The 22,677-nt window shown below is 41.9% G+C and overlaps 1 protein-coding gene across 1 annotated transcript; it reads left to right on the top strand.

Annotated features, from left to right (window-relative positions):
- The first annotated feature begins 16,676 nt into the window (after positions 1 to 16,676).
- LOC309690798 (uncharacterized protein) lies at positions 16,677 to 19,108 on the top strand. The gene is made up of 4 exons (XM_082508158.1): positions 16,677 to 17,255; positions 17,512 to 17,794; positions 17,976 to 18,074; positions 18,462 to 19,108. Exons 1-4 carry the CDS (start codon positions 17,050 to 17,052, stop codon positions 18,516 to 18,518), a joined length of 645 nt encoding a protein of 214 aa, XP_082364284.1. The 5' UTR covers positions 16,677 to 17,049; the 3' UTR covers positions 18,519 to 19,108.
- The last annotated feature ends 3,569 nt before the right edge of the window (positions 19,109 to 22,677 follow it).

The following is a 22,677-nucleotide window of genomic DNA, read 5'->3' as shown; positions in this document are numbered from 1 at the left end:
CGCTGCTGTCTTTTTCACAGCTGCTGATTCGTGCTGGGTGTGGTTCCCATTACCTATAATTTTGCTTCGGCCGCTGTGCTTGTGGGGGCAGTTGGTCCAGGTCCGCAGCTTCCTGTATTAACACACTAAGAGATTTATTTTAATTTCATTTTCATCACTTTTAAACCGATAAGCAGGCAACACGCCTACCTTGACAGCGTAAACTGTACGCCAGTCTCCCAACACATTCCTCTCTGTACTCCTCCATAATTCTCCACTGCACACCTCTTACTATCTCTCCTTTTTATTTTTATTACACCACAGAGTAATACACCCAATTATGCCCGTCTATCTCTATGTGGCTCCAAATTCCCTCTTTATTTTAATTTCACACTCATCAGGGGACAGGCACACAACAATTTCAACCACTGAAACGAGGAATTCAACCTTTTTATATTTCTTTACTAATCTAGACTCAACGTTTGGTCGCAAAATGTGTCTTGTTCTAGTCCGGAATAAATGTGAACCCGTGATTACACGGCCGTTCCAGTGTTATTTCCGTAGCTATGCGGGGGCCCTCACCTCCCCAAGTCACCACCTCGGCACCCGGACAACGCCGGTCCTGGCCACGCGTCCACGGACAGGAGGGTCGCCACTCCTAGGGCAAAGTTCCACAGGTACACTAGGCATCAACCTTTGATCCTAAAATGTGTATTTGCTCTAATGTCCTCCTAATCAAACACACCAACCGTCACTGTCACTGTGTTCACGCTTCACACTCCACACAAAAAACACACTCAGAGCGCGCCTCACTCACACTCTCACTCAGTGCGCGCTTTACCCACAAGACAGCACCCAGAGCGCGCCTCGCAGCTTCACACACACTCTCTCACCCAGAGCGCGCTTTCACACTCACACACAACACTTTTCCTCAGCGGGAATTTTACACAGAAACCTCTGAGCTCAACTATTAGATCTTCTTAAAGCACACTGCACCATAGACCAAAATACCCCTTTCTCTGCGCTTATGACCGCCACAACGGGGCAAAGTCGCATCATAAAAGTGATGCTTGCATCCCCGAAGTTATACCCGACATCATAAACCAGGTTTTGCTCTATGTACTTCTTGGCAAGTAAAATTTTACTTTGTTTTATGACCGCAGCCCTTAAAAAAAAAACTCGACTGACGCCACAAACCACCGTCAAGCCTCTGTTCAATGTACTAAAATTAGCACCAACCACTACTGCACTTCACGGCCGCACCACCGGAACACGGCCATATCATAAACCAAACCTACGGACGTGTTTCGCTCTCGCGTTGCCAGCGTTCAACCGCACCGTGAAGCCAGCATCTGCTTTTCCTTAAATCAACTTCTATTTCATAGCCGGCAAGAGCCAGGACGTAACCGACACCATAAACAAACTAAACAAACCTCGACTTCAATGTACTGGACTAATGGCCGCGTCTTCAGAATAAATTCTAATGTATTATTGCTACAGAAGCCAGTATTAGACAAAATTAAATGTGGAAGGTAAAGTGGCTGCAACTAGTCCAACGTAGTATGTTATTAGTATCTCGGTAGAAGCAGATTACTGCAACTAGACCAACGTAGTATGTTATTAGTATCTCGGTAGAAGCAGTTTATTTAACACACTGGAATTCAGCCTCAACTTATGTTGTTAGTATCTTGCGCCAAAAACCAGACACCGACAAATTTACTGTGAAAATACATGTGACTCAGCGAACAGATTAATTTGGAAAGCCCAATATGCACATTTGGTATTTATAATACAACAGGCTGTGCTTACCTTTCTGTTTTAGGCCGGCCTTCTGTTCACTTTGCCCCACGATCTCACCAAAGGCCAAATCTACACCTCCTCAGCACACCAAAGATCCGGGTCACACGGCACCAAGTTGTTGAAAACACGCAGTTCTTTGAATCTTTGGGCTGAAGGAGGGACAATACTCGGTGTATAAATGCTCAATCAACAATCATTTATTTCCATACAATTCAACAGTCAGAGCATTACAACGTCCGGACGGGAGAGATGCTACCAGAGGGTCAGGCACATGTCTCAAAATGGTGACGGGTTGCTCAGCTTTTTATAGTCTCTAGTGGCCCCCAGCTAGTCGTAAAAGCCAAAACATCACATTTTTTCTCTGTTACAGCGCCTAAGTTATGACCTCGGCAGTTGTTTCTCTGCTTTCTGTAAGGTGGGGGTGTGGAATGTGGTCTATCTATCTCCCCTGTCTTTAGACACAGAGTCTCCTGCTTACAACCTTCTCTTCATGATTCAACAATTAAGCATGTCAAGAAAACAGTGTAACACATTCCCAGCAGATCAAGGATGCACCTTTATCTAATGAACTAATATGTGAATATGTTCTGTTAACTCAAAAGTATAATGAGAACTAAACTACATACAGATCACACACTCTATTTTAAAGGGTATAATATGATCTACAACAATATCATAATTCAACTATTTTGATTACATCTATAAGGTAACATATAATAACAGAATAATATCACACTACTTAAAGATGAAGACTTTATTACATATTTTAAAAAAGAGTGGACTTCATATTTGAACTATAATGACACTCCCGAAACATCAGCTTCTGTTCTATGGGAAGCAGGGAAAGCTGTGATGAGAGGTAAAATAATTTCTTTCTCATCACATAAAAAGAAAAAAGAAAACAAAAATATTCAGGAATTAGAAAAAAACATCAAATCACTAGAAGAAGCCTACGCGTCCCACCAAGATCAGGAAACATTGAACAAAATACGCAAAACAAAACTAGAATTAAATGAGATAATTGATAAAAAAACAAAATTCTTAGTACAAAGACTACGCCTACAAAATTATGAACATGGTAATAAATCCGGTCAATTTCTAGCAAACCAGCTAAAAATAAATAAAGAAAAAACAACTATATGTGCTGTTCAAGATTCATCTGGGAACACATTATATGAACCGATACAAATAAACAACATTTTCAGGGATTTCTATAACACGTTGTATTCACCACAAATAAACCCATCTAAAAAAGAAATTGATCAGTTTTTGGACAACATAACTCTTCCAAAATTATTGGACACTCAAGCAATGGCACTGGATTCACCACTGACACCAGGTGAACTCCAGGAAGCCCTGATAAGTATGCACAATAATAAGGCTCCAGGTCCAGATGGCTTTCCTGCAGAATTCTACAAAGAATTCTGGTCGATTCTAGCACCAGTTTTCTACAGAACGTTGTTGGAAATTAAAGAAAAGGGCAGACTTCCATCAAATATGAATTCTGCAAACATTAATCTCCTGCTAAAACCAGGCAAAGACCCTGTATATCCCTCAAGCTATCGTCCAATATCCCTTATAAATGTAGACCTTAAAATAATCTGCAAAGCTCTCTCAAAGAGACTGGAGAAAATAACCCCCCTCTTAATTCATCCTGACCAAACTGGTTTCATAAAAGGTAGGCACTCATCAACAAATACACGTAGATTACTTAATTTGATAGACTACTCATACAGTAAAAACCTAGAAACTACAATATTCTCTTTAGACGCAGAAAAAGCATTTGACAGAGTTAACTGGAAATTTCTATTTGCAACTTTACACAAATTTGGTTTTGGATCCTCTTTCATAAACTGGTTAAAAATATTATATAATTCCCCAACAGCTTGTGTCAGAACAAATGACCAGACATCCTCCAGCTTCTGTCTCTTGAGGGGCACCAGGCAGGGATGCCCACTCTCCCCTTCACTATTTGCAATTTTTATTGAACCACTAGCAGCAGCAATTAGACAGAATTCAGTAATTAAGGGCATAAAATGCAAGAACGTGGAACATAAAATCAGCCTTTATGCGGATGATGTGTTACTCTTTCTCCAAAACTCACAAACCAATATCTCTGGGGTGATTGAATTGATAAACTCTTTTGCAAGAATATCAGATTACTCAATTAACTGGTCAAAATCTACAGTCCTACCGATTAATTGCTCCTTCCATAATTCCTCTTCTACACCACTGCAATCGGGAAATATAAAATATTTAGGTATTAATGTTTCTCCCAAGCTTGCAGATCTAACTAAATTAAACCATATCCCACTTTTAAAGAAGGTAGAAGATGATCTGGCTAGATGGAAATGTCTACCCATATCACTCATGGGAAGGGTTGCCGCTATAAAAATGATGGTCTTACCAAAAATAAATTATTTATTCTCAATGATCCCAACTAAACCGCCACAAGATTGGTTCAGATCTCTAGATTCATGTATGTCCAAATTCCTTTGGAAAAATAAACCCCCACGTATAAGCTTAAAAACACTACAAAAGACCAAGGATAGAGGAGGACTAGAACTGCCTAACTTTCAGCACTACTTCTTAGCCAACAGGCTTCAGTTTATCTCAGGATGGCTAAAACACACCCTCTTAGATGAACCTTGGCTAGATGTAGAACAAGCACTCTGCAATAATCTAGAGATCTCAGACCTACCATTTATCAGCTCAAACATCCAACGACATGAATGCTTTAAAAGCATCAACATCAGCTCTTCTCTGACAGCATGGTGGGAGTTTCTAAAATTGACGGCGTCTTCATTAATCCCATGCAAACGTACACCTATCTGGAACAACCCTGACATATTACAAAACAATAATATGATAAACTTTTCAGATTGGAGTGATAAAGGAATCAAATATTTAGAACATATACTAGAAGGAACAGAATTTATTTCATTTGACGGACTAGTTACACAATATGGGATCAACAAGAAAAGATTTTTAGAATATCAACAAATTAAATCCATAGTAAAAAAGAAATTTAAACCGGGTCAAGTTGAACTACAAACACCACCAAGTGTGGTTCAATTTCTTACTCTTAAACCCCCCAAATTACTATCCAAAATATACAGAATGCTTTCTAAAACAGATGAATCAATATCACTTCCTATTGCAAAATGGGAAGCGGATTTATCAGTTAACTTAGACCTAAACTTCTGGTCTCAGATTTGCTTAAAAACCTTTCATCTAATTAGAAATCCCAGTCTTCAATTAATTCAATACAAAATATTACATAGAGTGCACTATACAGGTCATCGGATGTTCAAGATGGGCTTTACGTCTACCAACAACTGCTCACACTGCCAAACCAATTCACCGGACAATTATATCCACGCTCTTTGGTTCTGTCCACCAGTTCAGAAGTTTTGGCGCGAGATATGTGAAGACTTATCGAAGTGTCTGAAATGTAACATTCCAACTTCCCCCTTAGTGTGTTTGTTGGGCAGCTTAGATAATGTCACTTCAGAAAAGAATATCGCCCATATGGTTTTCACTGCCCTATGCATAGCCAAGAAAACAGTCCTCATGAACTGGAAAAATAAAAATAATCTTAATTCTAACCAATATAGAAATTATCTATTAGATTACATTAGTCTTGATACAGCCTCTGCCACCACATCAGATCAATTGCTCTGGGCTCCTTTGATCAGCTCCATCACCTAGTGGGGGTGGGGGGTCATAGTTTGGTCCCGCCTTCACTGTTGTGATTGGTGTGGGGGTAGGGACAGGCTTAGGGCGTCGGGGGGTTCCCCGGAGGCATCTTCCTTGGGGGGCTCAACCCGGGGTAGCGGTCATGTCCGGTTAGGGGCTCTGTTGGCTCTCCGGTGACTGTTTCCTCGCGGCTGCGTGCAGCGGGGCTAGGGGAGGGTCTGTGCTGACGGACGTGGGTTACTGACCTGGTAGCCTGGCTGGCCCTGGGTGGGTCCGGGATGGGCGTGAGGTTCTGGGGGCGCTCCGTCTCTGGGCTGGGACCCGGACCGGGCCTCGGGGGCTTGGGTCCTGGTTGGTGTGTTGCCGGGGTTGTGGGCGGGTGGGTGCATGGGGGCCCAGCCCTGGAGCAGGGTGCCGCCGGTGCGTCGAGCCACCTGGGGGGCTCTTCAACTGGTGGGGGAGATTGTCACATCTTGCAGGAGCTTTCCTCTCCTCAGGAGCTCCCTCTGCAGGAGGGGGAGATACAGGAGAGGTGGAGGAAGATCTCAGCCTGGGTGTTTATTGTCTTATGTAGTCTGGAAGATGAGTGGATGGTGGGGTGGGTGCAGTTTTCTCTGTGGTGGGGTTGGGTGGACTGTCCCGGGCTCTGTGGGGCCGGGCGGCGCTGCTGCACTGGGCCCGGTCTGGATGGGCCTGGGCCCCCTTTCCCTGGCGGGTCGCGGAGTATGGGGGTGCCTACTGGGGTCAGCGGGGGAGCTGGCCCCAGGGAGGGGTCACTTGCCCCTCCCTTCCTTCCCTCCCCATCTCCAGCTGCCTCCCTCTTCCCGCTCCACCACAACCACCCACACATGCAGGGCCTTGGAGTAAGGGTATGTCACCAGGGTGCAGAGGAGGCTACCCCCCCCCCCCCTCTGTCCCCTTCTGGCTGCCTCTGCCTCAATTTTATCCCACAACTTAGACATTCACATTACTCACACTCTCATTACACATACATATAGGATCTTGGGGGTGGGCACGATACACGGAGTCCAAAGTACCATCAGGGTGTACACCCCACCCCTGGCATCGTTGCCCACCTCTCAATTTTAAATACACGTAGACATTGAGGGCTAGTAGGAGGGACCATGCGCTTACCTGCTGCTCTCTGGCAGGTAGCTCCATGCCCTCCTGGGTTTTAAATGCACCTTAGAACACACATGCATCAACATTACAATGAGCGGGTGGAGGGAGGTTTGGAGTCTTCTCTCACCCCCGTTCTCTGCGACCTGCTGGAGCAGGGGGGCTAGGAGGAGGAGTTGGCCGTCCGACTGCGGTCTGGAGTGTGGAGCCTTCCTGCTGCGGAGTCGGGGCGGTCTGCCTCCCCCCACCGCAGGGAAAAGGGAAACACCACCTGGGTCTGGGTGCAGTTCCCCCCTCCAGGGGCGAGGGCACCTAGACCCGGTTTGTAGAGTACGCTTGGGGAGTGTGATCGTGTGTACAACGTCTCTTTATGTCTGTCTCCACGTTGGTTGAGTGTGGAGTAAGTGCATATGAGAGCATGAGGGTGGGAATGGATGTTTGTATCTGTGTGTGCCTGTATGTCTGTGTCTATATGTCAGGTTGGGTGTCAGGCGCCACCTCTCTGGGGACATCTCAGGCCCTCCAAGGTTTGGAGGCCTATCTCCCCCTACCACCACTTCCCCTGCCAGTGGCGGACCCCCTCAGACATCGGTGCGTTGGTGGTTCTTTGTGTCCGGGGATGGGCGTCCAGGTACACACCGGCTCACTCCTTGGCGGCCGCTTATCGGGGCCTGGAGCCTGGGGCTCGCTCGGGCCACTTCGGAGGTGGGGTGCCCCCGGCCTCTCGGCCTGGGGCTCGGTCACTCAGGCGCAGCTGGCTGCCGGCGGAGCTCACGGGCGCGTCACTGCAACTCCCCCTGGCTTCTGCTCCGCGGCTGCTGAGTGAGCCCTCATCTGGGACTCTCCTCAGCTCTTTCCGGGACAGTGGCACAGCTGCCCCTCTGTTGGTCTTCCTTGGTCTCTTGTGTTCTGGGGGCCTCTGGATGTCTGGAGTTTTGATCTCCTCCACACCTGCTTCACGCCCTGGAGGACGGGGCTGTGGCCCCCCCACACCCTCTAGCAGATTATTACATGAAGGAACCTTTTAAAAAAACAAAAAACAAGCGCGTCCATGCTCACAGGTGTACACACGGGTGATCACACCCACAAACTACACCCAATTTTGGCTCCTACCTCAAAGCACACTGTGTTCTGTTGATCTTATGTGCTGCACAATAATGTTTAACATTTAGTATTTACTGTCATATTCCCATATATCATTGTGATGTTGTTTATTCTATTACTCTTGTTCTCTTCTGCTTGCTTTCTTTTTTCTTTCTCAGCAGGTGATCCAGGTGATTGATATATGCATTTTTTTTCTCTGCCCGTTCTGTTGGTTTTTGTCTTTTGCCCTTCTCCCCCGTCCCTCTTCTCAGCTGTTTCTCTTTCCCTCTTTCTTTCTCCCCTTCTTTCCCCCAGTCAAGTCTGTCCCGTATTCAGTAAGTGAAAATAAAATAAACAATAAAAGGTGAATCAAAAAAAAAAAAAAAAAAGAAGTATAAAAAAAGAAAACTATTAATGCTCCCAAACCTTGTCAGTAAATGCAACATTTTTTTAAACATTACTGCACTGTAAATGTGTCCTATGGCACGTGTGTACTCATGTACTTACCCATGCCGCTTACCCTTACCCTAACCATCAAAAACGAATGCCTAACCCTTACCCTTACCCTAACCATAACCTAATTGTAACCCTGACACTAAAACCACATTTTAAGTCTGAAAAATGCCTTCAAACTTGTGGGGACCAGGATTTTTGGTCCCCACAAAGATGTCTAAACAGGTACACACTCACACACATATGTATATATACTGTATTATAATAACATAAAAATATTACTCATGCCATGTAAAATTAATACTAACAATATTTCTCCTTCACTCTCACTGAACTGTACAAAAAATCTTGTTGCATTTTACTGCATGTAATAGCCGTTACATGATTTTTCTTATTAATTTTTTCTATTTTTAGTTTTCTAATATATAATATCTCAATTTCACATTTGTGCTGCTGTAATAAGTGAATTTCCCCAATGTGGGATTAAATATTATGTCTATGTTTCACCATGACTCGTTCACCTTTTTCTGTAAATGCAAGCAAAACTTTGTTGGCCTGTTAAAGTTAAACAGGGTTTATAACTGTATCTAATGTAATACATTAGATACAGTTGCATTAAAAGATATTTAGAAATTTAAAGCAAATCTTAAGATTGCCGGTAAATTGCTAGATAGAGATTTTAGAAGGATTTTGTTGCTGCTTGTTGCTCTTAATTTAGTTACAGCAGTGAAGTAAATACATTAATCACGTGCAACAAAAGAAAGGTGAGGTTAAAAAACCCCACAAACCTCAATTTGTAGTAAAATTTTAATAAAGAAGAAGAAGAAAGATGTGAAGATGTAGTGTGTAGTAGAGAGATTGCGTAACCAAGGTGGAAACAACAAATGACGAACTTATCAGCGTGTGGGTAGCTTTATCTTTTAACACAGGAAGGAAATATGTTGTTTGACTAAATTGCACTCTTTATTCTGACAATTGTACGTCCAAAGCTTAAATGCTTAAAACCATATTAGAATGAGGCCCAAAACATTTAAAAACATTTAAACTTGTAGCTATGCTAAAAATGTGTGGGAAGGATACGTCACAGAGTGAGCAGGTGTCTGATGCCTCAGGAACTCGTAGGTGATAAAATAGTGGTAGCTGACCACAGGGAAAACGGGAGCTTTGTCATCCACAGTCATCCGAGGATCTGGAATTCCCATCATCCTGCCCACGCTCACTGTGGGTGACGCTATGCCTACTGCCAGGCCTGTGCAAAGTAAAAAGTATTCTGATGTTATGACCTGTAAGCACATGCTCAGTGTGCATTAAAATTATATAGAAATCTGGGGCCCTCGCTCACAGGGCTCATAGGGCAGCTTACACACTCACCACTCATCTTGGCCAAGCCCCTAAAGCGAATCCTCTCCTCCGGGGAAATCCATGAGGTGTCCAGACAGGAAAGCTGCGGGAGGCTGTCCACATTCAGTCCTGGGTATGAAGATGCAAGCGTGAAAGGATTTCCCTCCAGCAGCAGCGTCCTGAGGCAAGGCAGGGTGCTCAAGCCATTTAGCAGAGCTGGCTGGTCCTGAAACCCACAGTCGCTGAGGTCCAGACACACCAGCTGTGGCCTGAGGACAGACAGAGGTGCTGGCTTTACAGGACAGATGTGTATGAGACAACTTCTGATCCAAATAGATGTTAAAGAAGATGACAGATATCTTATTTCATTCATGCAGCTATTAACTGTGTTTTAACACATCTTCCATCCATCTTCATGGGATGGATAATACTCAGATAGGTTATGATATTTAAACGATGCTCAGTTCGTACTAAGAGGGCCAAAGTGTGCCAATAAAATACCTCACACCACACAGACACACACAAACAACACACACACACACACACACACACACACACACACACACACACACACACACACACACTGTTTCACTTTAACAGTCAGCCTGAACTGTTGATATGAGGCAGGATGGATCATGTTTTTCACCATGTTTTCATAGTAAGGAGAAAAGAAAGAGAGAAAAAAAAAAGAAGAAAAAAAGAAGAAAAAAAACCCCCCAAAAAAACCAAAAAACCACTTCTTTCATTTTTTGATGTGGTGAGACGGCATCCTTTAGACTTGGTGTCACACAACATGTCAGCTCAGAGAAAGAGCCCAGAGAGGAAGACATAAAAGTGCAAATCAGAAAAAACAACAAAGCCGCTCATGTCCAAAAGACTATTCAAGAATGTGGAGCAAGGCTTTAATGAGTCTTGGCAATCAACCAGCAGCTCATGTCCCCAGTGGAACAACCCACTAAGAAAACAAAAGAGTCATGATTTGTCTGTTTCCGTCTCTCCAAAGCCAACTGAAGGCCTGATTTTGAGGCCACCGTGGTTGGGGGGTGAATGAAGCATTCAGTGTTTCAGCGTGAGACAACAATCAGCCTCGCTTCAAGACTCAGGAAAAAAGTACAGTTCTTATTATTAGTGTGCAAGGCTGTAAAAGGTACACAGTACATGGATTCTCATCTTTTGCTTTGCAAAGCATGATTAATGCAATTCATATTCCATAATCCTTTTTTATCACATTGCTTGATTGAATCTAAGCTTCAGTGCCATCAAAGAAGACATCCAAATTTATCTTACAGAGAAAATTTAATAAACCATAATGTTAAGGATGATGTAGATAATGTATCTAACCACGAATGTAGTGCATGCTACAAAACATGAGATCTCTTTTTTCCAACCTGCCATACATATTTGCATAACAAAGCCATAATTGTGTTTTTTTAATGAATATGCTATTTACATTTACATATTTATATTTGAAGCTTGTGCAGATTAATGCATTTAATCGAAGAAATATGGGGCTGAGCACCACAGATGGGCTCAGAGATTTTCATTTATATTGGAGCACATTGCTGCTCAGTAACACAGTGTGCAAAATGCAGTTGTTACAGCATAAAACTAACTTTTATCAATCTTCTTCTTAGCAGGGTCAGTGAAACTGAATTCTCTGCCCCCCTTTCAACCTCTATAAAATAGCATCATTATGAGATATTTTGCTCGTTGACCCTAACAACTGTGGGAGCAGTTGCTGAGCTAAGTAAAGAAGCAGAACACTTGCTGACCCACTCTTTTCCTCTGAAAACATAATTACAGTCCTCAGGGTAGCTGATAACCAAATTATTTTGGGAAGTGAGATGAATAGAAAATTGCTATATCATTGCTTATGCTAACGAGAACCAATTTTGTGCCATTACACAGCATTTCCTGTCGTTTACATGGCTAAAGGCCAGAGGCAGCCTTTGGTTCCACAAGGCACTGGCCTCATGGTTCTTGGGATATTCCAGCTGGAGACAAAGTAAACATGAGTGTTTGTTAGCTATCTAACATTAATTCAGTAGTTTGATAGTCACTGTAATTAGTGTTGGGTATTAGTGACAAGACCACATTATTTTTCTTAGGTTGAAAAAATATGATCTAAAGTGAACTGAAGCTTATTTCCAGCGTCACTTTAAATGAGCTCCAAAACCTGGGCGGGTCTGCAGAATGAATGACACGTGTGATTGGTCCACTGTAGGAGAAATGCTCTCCCATACAGTGGGGTAATATTTAACAATATAAATACATTTAACAGTGATATGCATCACTGAGTTGTTGCTCGCATCAGTCACAGTGCAAGTTTACATGACAAAATATTAGACTGACCTGCCTCCTTGCACATCTCCATCCCCCCTGTTTTTATTCAAATAAAATAGCTTTGCTTTCCATGACCACTTCCTGCGACTATTTCACATTAAAAGCCTTAATAAGAAATGCTAGAGGCTGTTAAATCTGAAATGAACACACCACAGTGCAGTGCATTAGAGTGGGAGTAGAGCAAAAGTAGTAAAATGTTGCAGCTTATGCTAATTAACCAGAAAGAATAAGAATAGGCCAGAAGAGGTGAATAAAGGTTAATCTTTGTAAGATCAAATTCAGTGTTGATGTAAATGAAGAAGAAACAAATAGTTTGGCTCAGCTTTTACAGGTTTGGCTGTTCTAAAAAAATAAAAGCATCGCATCATCCATTGCAGTCTTAACTCTGGAAGTGCAGCCAAAATAAAGAAATAAAAATGTACTGTGTTGCTTCAAGGCAACCTTCAGCTACCAGCAAATCTTAAGGGATAATGTTTTCTTACATCTAACTCAGTGCATGGGTTGAGAATGTGAGTCAAGCAAACAAGTTTGTCTTAATGGTTCTTGTGCCTTAAAAGAAAACTGCATTTCAATAAGTTGAATCTATACATTTAATTTTCTCACATCACGAAGAGCTATTCTTATACTGAGAAAAATCTCATCCAGCCCAGTGATTAATAACTAAAGCTAGACTCTACTCCTATGCACCTGATAAGCCCTCATATAAATAAGTATGTCTATACAAAACAAAACCTCCTTGACAAATGCACACAGTGTTAAAGCATCTCATTTGATTTCCATGCCAAGTCTCCTCCTGCATCTCTGTCTTGCCTTGGGCAGCAGGTATCTCGTTGTGCTGTACTAAACACAAAGATGTCTGCTGTGACATCTTCTATTGTTCTTCCCTGTGACAAGAGTGAATTGAGCAGGCATTGAAATTGTTCTAGGGAAACAATTGGGTGCACTCATGGTACTAAACAGATTCTTCTGAGGGAATGAAGTCTGCTTTGTTCTTACCCAAAAGCCTGAGACTGCAAACACAGCAAAGTGACGTCTGTTTGATAAATAAATGACAAATGCTACAGATGGCTTAAATAGATTCAAGGTAAGTTTCATCTTTTATTGATTACTGAACTATATTGAACTGCATTCCTGTGTGTTTTAAAAGCTGTTCAGACTTAAGTTTGCATCTAAAAACTTGCAGTTCAAAGGCACTGCCAAGAAACTGGCCTGAGTGTGTGGGCTGGGCGGACACATAGGGATTTAATAATTGAACTAAGAGACTCTGCTGGCTGCAAACAGTTGGTGATGGTCTCTGTAGTGAGTCCACTCTCCTCCAGCGCCCACACACACAAACAGCACAGCTGTGTTACCATGCCTTCCGTCCGAGGAGATTACAATGACATACATTCATTCCCTGGAAATAAAAAAAATAACTGTACTCGCGACTAAGCCATCATACTAAAATTTATCGATATACATTATGGAGATTTGCATTTTGCTCTCCACAGTTTGACTCAGTAAAGAGATTTAAGTGCACACAAAATGAACAATACAAACACACACACATACAAACAAACACCAAAACAAAAGCTGAGCAATGTCCGTGGACTATCCCAGGTTTGTGTGCTGGTTCAGAGTGAGATTTGTTGGGGGAAAGGCTGCATTTCTAGCTTTACAAGATAAAAAGAAATGAAAGAGACAAAATGCTTCAATTTGAAATGTTTTGTTTGAAATGTGCATAAATAAACACACAAATCTAATTTGGATTTTTGCATTTTTAACTTTGGCACCTCCCAGTGGCAGTGTCAAAAAAACCACACTGGACACTGAAACACTGCTGCCACTTTTAATTAAAACAAGTTAATATTCTACACATAATAGTTTTCAGTAAATATTAATCAATCCAAGAAACAACTTTACGAAATTGAAACAAGGCTTTGTGCAACAAGTCCAAAATCTCCACATGTTGCATTTCTATGTTAAGTTTGGGAGAACATAGTGGACGAAAAAGAAGCCAGCTTATAAACATGCAAAAAATACTCTTTAAAAGGAGAACTGAAGGTTACCTGGGGGTCACATTCTTCTGCTTTTTTACAGGCTGCCTGCATCCTCCCACTTAGCTGTTTGCTCTGCTTTCAGTCTTCAGTCTTTGTGTCAGCCTAGGTAAATATCCTCCCAGGTCCAGCTCTATATCTAACACATAAATATGGGAGTGGAATCAATCTTCTCATCTACCACTCGGAGACAAAGTAAATAAGCGCATCCCCCCCAAATGCTTCTAAAATACACATGAGGACACCTTTGAAACAGCTTGTCAGCAATAGAAGGCCACAAGTGTTTTCTTTGTAATCAAAACCTGACTGCTTTTGACCGGTTGTTGCTACATCTGTGTCAGTGTCTTTGCAGAGTCGAGTTTGAACTAATTATTCACACTGCTCCTCTGCTGAGTGTTGGGGTGATTGGTTACAATCGCACGTCGAATCCCTCATTACAAAACACTGCTTTGAGGGAGGCTCAGCATGCCCGATGGTTCTCAACGATGCCCTCCTTATCACTGGAATCCATCAGCTGTAAATCACATCAGCACTGCTGATTGGACCACTGTGTTGTAGAGAGTGATGCAAATTTGACCTTTTTATGTGTACTGCAATTGAGCAAATAGGCCGTTCATGTCCTTTATCTTGACCTTAATCTGTTATTGCATTTGTCATTTTTGAAGGTCAAACTGTGAGGGAGGGAGTGATTGAGCGAGCCAGGGAGATACTCGTTTCACCAATTAAGCCTCAAATCAAGCATCGCACCTAATGAATCAAAAGGAATGAGACTCCATCGAGGAATTGAATGAATAAAATGATCAAACAGGAACGCTGAATTTCTTCGGGGAGAGCATCAGGAATGATTCACAGAGTAAGGGAGGCATGCAGTACGACTGTGTTTCATTTCCATTTTAATTTGCAGTTTGTGCACCTTTTGGAATCACAATGATTTCTGTGGTCATTCTGCATAAAATGCGGTCTGATGTTCGTCTGATCTCAACTGATCTAAACTAAACTTCACAGCCCACCTGGGAAAAGTAAATAAAGTCTTTACTTTAGGAACTGTCATTTAGCAGCAACAGTCCCCGTGTCTGCTTATAAGACTCTTGCAGCTGTGAAGGGCAATTTTGGACCAAATCTGCCCTTCCCACCCTTAATTTCCTGATATTATTTTGAATGCATTTAAGGGTTTGGTGTGGCTTGGCAGTGCTGTTTTCCTTCCAAACTTAGGATTGTGCATTGTTGCTAGAAGGTTAGGCTTTTGTCTCAACTGTTCACTGAACATTGTTCCAGAATTATTATGGAACCTCCAGGCGGTCGGATAGAATGATAAAAGACCATGTAGATGGTGCTTCTGAATACAAATGTGATCCATTTGTATGGATTTCTGCAGGTGTTTGTTCTTTTACCTCTGTCTGAATCAGAATATTTTATTAATCCAAGGGGAGAAATTATTTTGTTACAGACATACAAATAAAATGCAAATATGTATGAATGAAAATATAAACTCTTTCTTTAAAAAAGTGAAAGTAAATAAACTGCAATGTTAAACATTCCAAAGTCCAAGCAGTGGAAGGATCACCGAGGATCTCCTCAGTCCTGGTAGTTCCTCTGTAAAAGAAGGGTAGCCAGACTCTTTAGCCTCACTGAGTAAGTCTATGCCATAGTACTGGAGAGGACAGTCCATCTGTTAGTAGAATCCTGTCTTAGTCATGGGACATTGGACCAGCTTTTCATCCTATCGAGGATATCTCCAGGTGTTTGAGAGCTTGCAAAACTTGTCTGCGTGTGTTTTGTGGACCTCCTGTGGGAGCTGCGTTGGCAGTATAGAGTATCTGGCCGATTGTATGGGCTATTCAGATGATGCTGTAAGGAGATAAAGACCTCAACAAATTTCTGCTTCAAAATTGGTCTCCAGTAACAGTGTGAGGTATGTTGGAGTTGTTTTTGACCAGCACGTATCCTTCAGTATGCATATTAAACAAAGATGTAGGACTGCTTTCTTGCATTTGCCCAATATCTCTAAAATTATACATCTTGTCTTAGAGTGATGCTGAGAAACTGGTTCATGCATTTATTAACTATTATAATTCATCATTACCACCTGTCCAAAATGGTGCAGCGATAGTACTGACAGGGACTAGAAAGAGAGAGCACATTTTCCCATACTGGTTCCCTGTTAAATCCAGAATCTAATTTAAAATCCTTCTCCTCACATACAAGAATATCAGGCTCCATTTTATTTTAAAGACCTTATGGTACCATACCACCCCAATAGAGCACATCACTCTCAGACGTCTAGCTTATTTGTAGTTCCAAGGTTTTAAAAAAAAAAAAAAAAAAAAAGTAGATTGTCAGCCAGAGACTTTAGCTTTTAGGCCCCTCTTTGATGGAACAGCTCAGACTTTGGATTTGGGAGACAGACACCCTCTCTCCTGATGCTGATAAAGCATAAAGTTAGGGCTGGATCGGGTGATTTTGAATCCTTCCATAGTTAAGTTGCAATAGTCCGGGACTTCCCATGATGCACTGAGTGTTTCTCCTTCAGTTTATGACTTGTGTCATGAACTGCCTGTGTGCAGGCAGGTGAGGACCCAAACGCAAAACTCACGGAAACAGAACTGAACTCAAAAATCATTACTTTATTACAGGCTTAAAGACAGTACTGTGCTGGGCGCAATCAAACCTGAAGAGACTGAGGGAAGCAAAACAGAATACATAACCTGAGACACTGACCTTCAAAGTAAAACAGGAAATGCACAGACAGAACTTACAGACGCAGACTCAGGGGAAACACACCTCTGCTAGAGGTTTTGTCCTGTTACAGTTTTTGCTCGTTGCTTGAACACTATAAACCCATGCTTAGACTAAAGTAACACAACTTGAAGCTTTTGTTACCATACCCCAAACACATGTACCCATACCTTAAACAAAAGTGCTGCTTTGCACTCTGGTTGCAATTATGCAACACACTTACTCCTTTATGCAACACACATGGTCCTGCATACTACACTCTATTTCATACATAAGACACTTCGTTCAAAAATGAAATTTCAGGGTGCCATTTGGAAAACACATGTATCCAAAATACAAAACACATCGGGTAATTGCAACCACTCAAATATACACCTGAAGGCACTTACTTGCAAAACTGAACACCAATTAGCCAACCACAAAAAGCCCTCAGTTTAGCCAATTCAAGAACTTTGCAAGCATGGATGGAGGGAGAGCAAGAGGAAGAGGAGGAGGAGGTCAAAGAGGCCATGCACGGACCTATATTTCTGATGATATAAGAGCAACTTTGGTGGACCATGTCATCAACCACGGCCTGACTATGAGGGAAGCTGGGCAGAGAGTCCACCCACATCTAAGCCGCTTCACAGTGGCATCTGTAATAAGAAAATTCCGACTAGAAAACAGGTCTGTCTTCATCTCACTGCCTTCTACTCTACTCAGATGGTTTTCATAGTACTGTTCTACAGTTACCATATCAAGTGTACAGGGTATTGCAGGGTGCTAATGCTCCTTTTGCAGCCAAAGTGGTAGTTTCTGTGAAACATACCATGATTACTTATATTGAAGTACAGTGTTGTACAGTGGATGATACAGTATATACAGTGAAGTACTGTAAGAAAAATAAGCAAACCGATGACAATATGTGGTTGTATTTCTCTAGAATGACTCGAAGACCTTCTGGGGGAGGACGCCAACGCCTGTTCACACAACGGCAGGAACTTGCTGTTGTGGACCTAGTGAGGGCAGACAATGCCATCCGTCTCCACCAGCTACGACGGAAAATACTTGCAGACAGGCGAGTGTTCAGCAACATAGACCATGTGAGCATCACCACCATCAGACGCATCTTGGGTAAACACAGCATCACCATGAAGCAGCTCTACAGAGTCCCATTCGAGAGGAACAGTGACAGGGTCAAAGGACTTCGAGCTGAATATGTACGGGTACGTGTAACTGTCCCTTACATTTACAATAGAGTATTGATGAAGTCCAGTAGCAGCTGAATATGTACCATATCAGTACCACATGGATCCATTCTGAGAGCTACACAGGTACCTGTGTGATGGGGTGAGGGTGCTGTATGTGTAGCACTGTAGTACAGTGATATGTTCCCCTTTTTTTCAGAGAATCTTGGCCATGGATGGAGCTGCACAGCCTCATGAATACATTTTCATTGATGAAGCTGGATTCGACCTGAGCAAAACAAGACGACGGGGTCGTAATGTAATTGGCCAAAGGGCAATTGTGCACGTCCCAGGGCAGCGCGGGGGAAACATCACATTATGTGCCGCCATATGCCTTCGAGGGCTTCTGCACCATCATGCAATACTGGGTCCATACAATAGCCAACACATACTCACATTTCTAGATGCTCTCCATGATATAGTTGTACAGAACAGACCAGATCAGCCCAGGTTTGTGGTGATATGGGATAATGTCAGTTTCCATCGGGCTGCTCTGGTCCAGCCCTGGTTCTCCAACCAAAGTCAACTTGAAGTGGTATGCTTGCCCCCTTACTCACCATTTTTAAACCCTATAGAGGAATTTTTTTCGGCTTGGAGATGGCGTGTATATGACCGCCAACTACATGCCTGCATGCCTCTTCTGCAGGCAATGGAACAGGCCTGCGGCGACATTCAGGTGACAGCAATCCATGGATGGTTTTGACATGGAAGAGGATATTTTCCCCGGTGCCCAGCGGGAGAAGACATTGCTTGCGATGTTGATGAGGTCCTGTGGCCAGACCCCAACAGACGGCGGGATCCATGAGCCCACGTATGCACAATTGTCATGATTTTTTGTTTACAGTATAGTGTTTTTTCTATTACTGTATTATGGGGTTTTTTTTGTTTTGGTTTTTTTTGCTTTATCTGAATTCATGGTACTGCAATGTACAATATTGAGTAGGTCTATTTGCTTTTTTGGTTGTTTGCAAATGTGTCTCCTGAAAATATGCCTTCTGAATGAACAATGGAAATCAAAGACTGCAGTGCTTTATATAAAGTAGACTAGTGTGTTCCTCCTGCTCTGTAAGTGTTTGCATATGATGCAAGTATGTGTCATTTTGTCAACAGAGTTACATTTTGACAAAGGAATGTTAGGTTTTGATAGCAGAGTTTAGGTTTTGAGAGTAGAGTTTCAATTTGGTGCAGATGTGAATGGTATATTTCCCAGTGTTGTGTCATGTTTACTTGTGTTTAGGGTTTTGGCACAATGAGCAAAGTTTTGCAAAATGTGTTCAGGCAACGGGCAAAAACTGTAAAAGGGAGTATTTTCTTCCCACTGTCGCCAAGTGCTTGCTCGAGGGATCGTTTGATTGTTGGGGTTTCCTCTTTATTATTGTAGTGTCTTTACTGTACCTTTACCACAATATAAAGCACGTTTGGGCAACTGTTGATGTGATTTGGTGCTACATAAATAAAGCTGAATTGAACCGAGTTGAATTCAGTTGAATGGCCCTAATGCTAACAGTATGTTGGACTCATTTCCTGTGGACATTGGCCTCCGTCAGGACTGCCCTTTGTCACTGATTCTGTTCACAGATTTTACAGACAGAACGTTGAGGTTGTGAAGGGTTTCCAGTTTGGTGGCCTCAATATTTCAACTTTGCATCTTGTGTTTCATGCTGATTTAAATTCCTGTGATTTTGTTTCATTCGCGTTTTCAGGTTTTTGAGTATTTTTTGGGTTGCTTTTAATTTTCTGCTCTTATTTGGAAACCCATATTTTTTCTGTTTGCAGGACACAGTTTGGTTTTCTGTCATTTCTCTCTCTCTCTCCTTACGTGTGTGTGTGTGTGTGTGTGTGTGTGTGTGTGTGTGTGTGTGTGTGTGTGTGTGTGTGTGTGTGTGTGTGTGTATGTGACATGTGTTCAGTATTCGGAATATACATATTTCTTTTGTTTTTGGATCAAAAAATTAGCTGCTTTGTGGTTCTAATTGTATTTATTAATTTAATTTGGTAAAATAAAATCTTTTTTCACAATTTTTATTTATTTATTTTTTAATATCATAGAACCTTGTATTTTTTGTTATTTTAAAAAATTAAATCTATTTTTATTTTATGTATTTCATATGTACGCACTTTTACTGACATCTAAATGACATTATTGTTTTTCTTGAAATATATATTTTTGAATTTACACATTATACTTATTTCATGAAACAGTTTGGTTTGCTGAGACCAGTTGGCTGCATTTTATTTACTTTAGATATTTAGAGTTTTTCTTCCTGTTTCTCTTAGTAACTTCTGAATTTGATTTGAAACAGTTTCATTTTATTTTATAAAATTAAATAATTAAATAAAATTATACAAATAAATAAATAAAATAAAAAATAAAATCAGCCACACAAACGGTGTATTGTTTATTCCTAACCAGTCACTGCTCATCAGTTACAGTGGGGCAAAAAAGTATTTAGTCAGCCACCTATAAAAGACACCTGTCCACAGCCTCAAACAGTCAGACTCCAAACTCCGCCATGGCCAAGACCAAAGAGCTTTTGAAGGACACCAGGAAAAGTATTGTAGACCTGCACCAGACTGGGAAGAGTGAATCTACAATAGGCAAGCAGCTTGGTGTGAAAAAATCAACTGTGGGAGCAATCATCAGAAAATGGAAGACATACAAGACCACTGATGATCTCCCTCGATCTGGGGCTCCACGCAAGATCTCATCCCGTGGGGTCAAAATGATCATGAGAACGGTGAGCAAAGATCCCAGAACCACACGGGGGGACCTGGTGAATGACCTGCAGAGAGCTGGAACCAAAGTAACAAAGGTCACCATCAGTAACACACTACAATGGCAGGGAATCAAATCCCGCAGTGCCAGACGTGTTCCGCTGCTGAAGCCAGTGCATGTCCAGGCCCGTCTGAAGTTTGCCAGAGAGCACATGGATGATACAGCAGAGGATTGGGAGAATGTCATATGGTCAGATGAAACCAAAGTAGAACGTTTTGGTATAAACTCAACTCGTCGTGTTTGGAGGAAGAAGAATACTGAGTTGCATCCCAAGAACACCATACCTACTGTGAAGCATGGGGGTGGAAACATCATGCTATGGGGCTGTTTTTCTGCCAAGGGGACAGGACGACTGATCCGTGTTAAGGACAGAATGAATGGGGCCATGTATCGTGAGATTTTGAGCCAAAACCTCCTTCCATCAGTGAGAACTTTGAAGATGAAACGAGGCTGGGTCTTCCAACATGACAATGATCCAAAACACACCGCCCGGGCAACAAAGGAGTGGCTCCGTAAGAAGCATTTGAAAGTCCTGGAGTGGCCTAGCCAGTCTCCAGACCTCAACCCCATAGAAAATCTGTGGCGGGAGTTGAAAGTCCGTGTTGCTCGGCGACAGCCCCAAAACATCACTGCTCTCGAGAAGATCTGCATGGAGGAATGGGCCAAAATACCAGCTACTGTGTGTGCAAACCTGGTAAAGACCTATAGTAAACGTTTGACCTCTGTTATTGCCAACAAAGGTTATGTTACAAAGTATTGAGTTGTATTTTTGTTATTGACCAAATACTTATTTTCCACCCTGATTTACGAATAAATTCTTTACAAATCCTACCATGTGAATTCATGGATTTTTTTTCACATTCTGTCTCTCACAGTTGAAGTGTACCTCTGGTGCAAATTACTGACCTCTGTCATCATTTTAAGTGGGGGAACTTGCACAATCGGTGGCTGACTATATACTTTTTTGCCCCACTGTAAATATGACAACCACTACATTGTGCAGCTACAGCTCAAAAGAAATGAAGATGACAGGATCAGCGAAGCTACCAAAGTGCATTTTTTGCTGCATTTACATGGCATGAAATAACAAAAAAGAGGAAAAAAAACCCAAAAATTGTGAAAAAACAAGAACTCCACACCATAATAAAACCAAATCAAATTAAGTCCACATGAAACATTTTTATGACAATGTCTGCGATGAAGATGACAAGAAAGTGGAGGGATGCTGAGAGAAGGCAGAAAAATAAATTTTATTTTGAAATCCCTAAAGAGATTTCAAAATAAATACTGCTACAACAATAAAATGAAGCATGTGTAAGTTCAATAAGGAAGATCTGTAGTCACACATCTGTCTTCCTTCCAGGTGTCTGGTGGCTAATCTAAGCTTTACATCATTTCCACTTTCCCACAATGTCAAGCTCATTGTGACATCACTGGTCTGGTCCAATCATCTTTCTGCCCGCCTTCTTCAGGCCAATCAGCCTCCACTCTGCGTACTTTAAATCATACTGCTCATCCCTTGCAGGCAACTTATTGCAACCCAGCTCCTTCCCATCTCCGTTTCTCTCAAGTTACTCAGTCTCCATCCAAGCCTCCATGTTCATCTCCACCACAAGCATCTAGACTCTGAGGGGGTACTGCCTTAATTCCTATCACCGCTTGGAATCCTGTGATGGACCATTGGAGAATAATTGCCAAAAAAAAGCTTAATTGAATTCTCTATATCAATAAATCTTGTTCAGTTCCTTCTAATGATCTCTCCTTATTGAAATCAATGAGACAGACAATCCTACATCTCCCAACCAATTAAGAATAATCAGTCTAACTCTGCTTTTTTGTTCTCATCCATAGATTAAATTATTTAATCTGTCCAAACCCATCAAATGAATTTCTTTCAATAAATAAATGTCCTGAAGTTGCTTCTTTCTTCCAGAGCAAGGTTTATAATATTAGCGTTAATATCAAATTAGCTAGCACTGCATCACATTCTGATCAAATCACTGCCAAAAGCTAAATTTCCACATTCACACTTGTAAAACATCTGGCAGAAGTTATTCATCAGTTCAAATCTTTCCCCTGGGCGATC

Source organism: Aulonocara stuartgranti (assembly GCF_965226115.1).
Source record: "Aulonocara stuartgranti genome assembly, chromosome: 16".
NCBI lineage: Eukaryota > Metazoa > Chordata > Actinopteri > Cichliformes > Cichlidae > Aulonocara > Aulonocara stuartgranti.
The sequence above is the reverse complement of the archived record's forward strand: the minus strand, read 5'-3'. Positions and strand labels throughout refer to the sequence as shown.

Coding starts and splice junctions, on each gene's coding strand:
- LOC309690798 (XM_082508158.1), top strand. CDS start 17,050: ATGGATGGAGGGAGAGCAAGAGGAAGAGGAGGAGGAGGTCAAAGAGGC. Junction 17,256..17,511: donor AAATTCCGACTAGAAAACAG/GTCTGTCTTCAT, acceptor GTATTTCTCTAG/AATGACTCGAAGACCTTCTG. Junction 18,075..18,461: donor CAAGACGACGGGGTCGTAAT/GTAATTGGCCAA, acceptor CCTCTTCTGCAG/GCAATGGAACAGGCCTGCGG.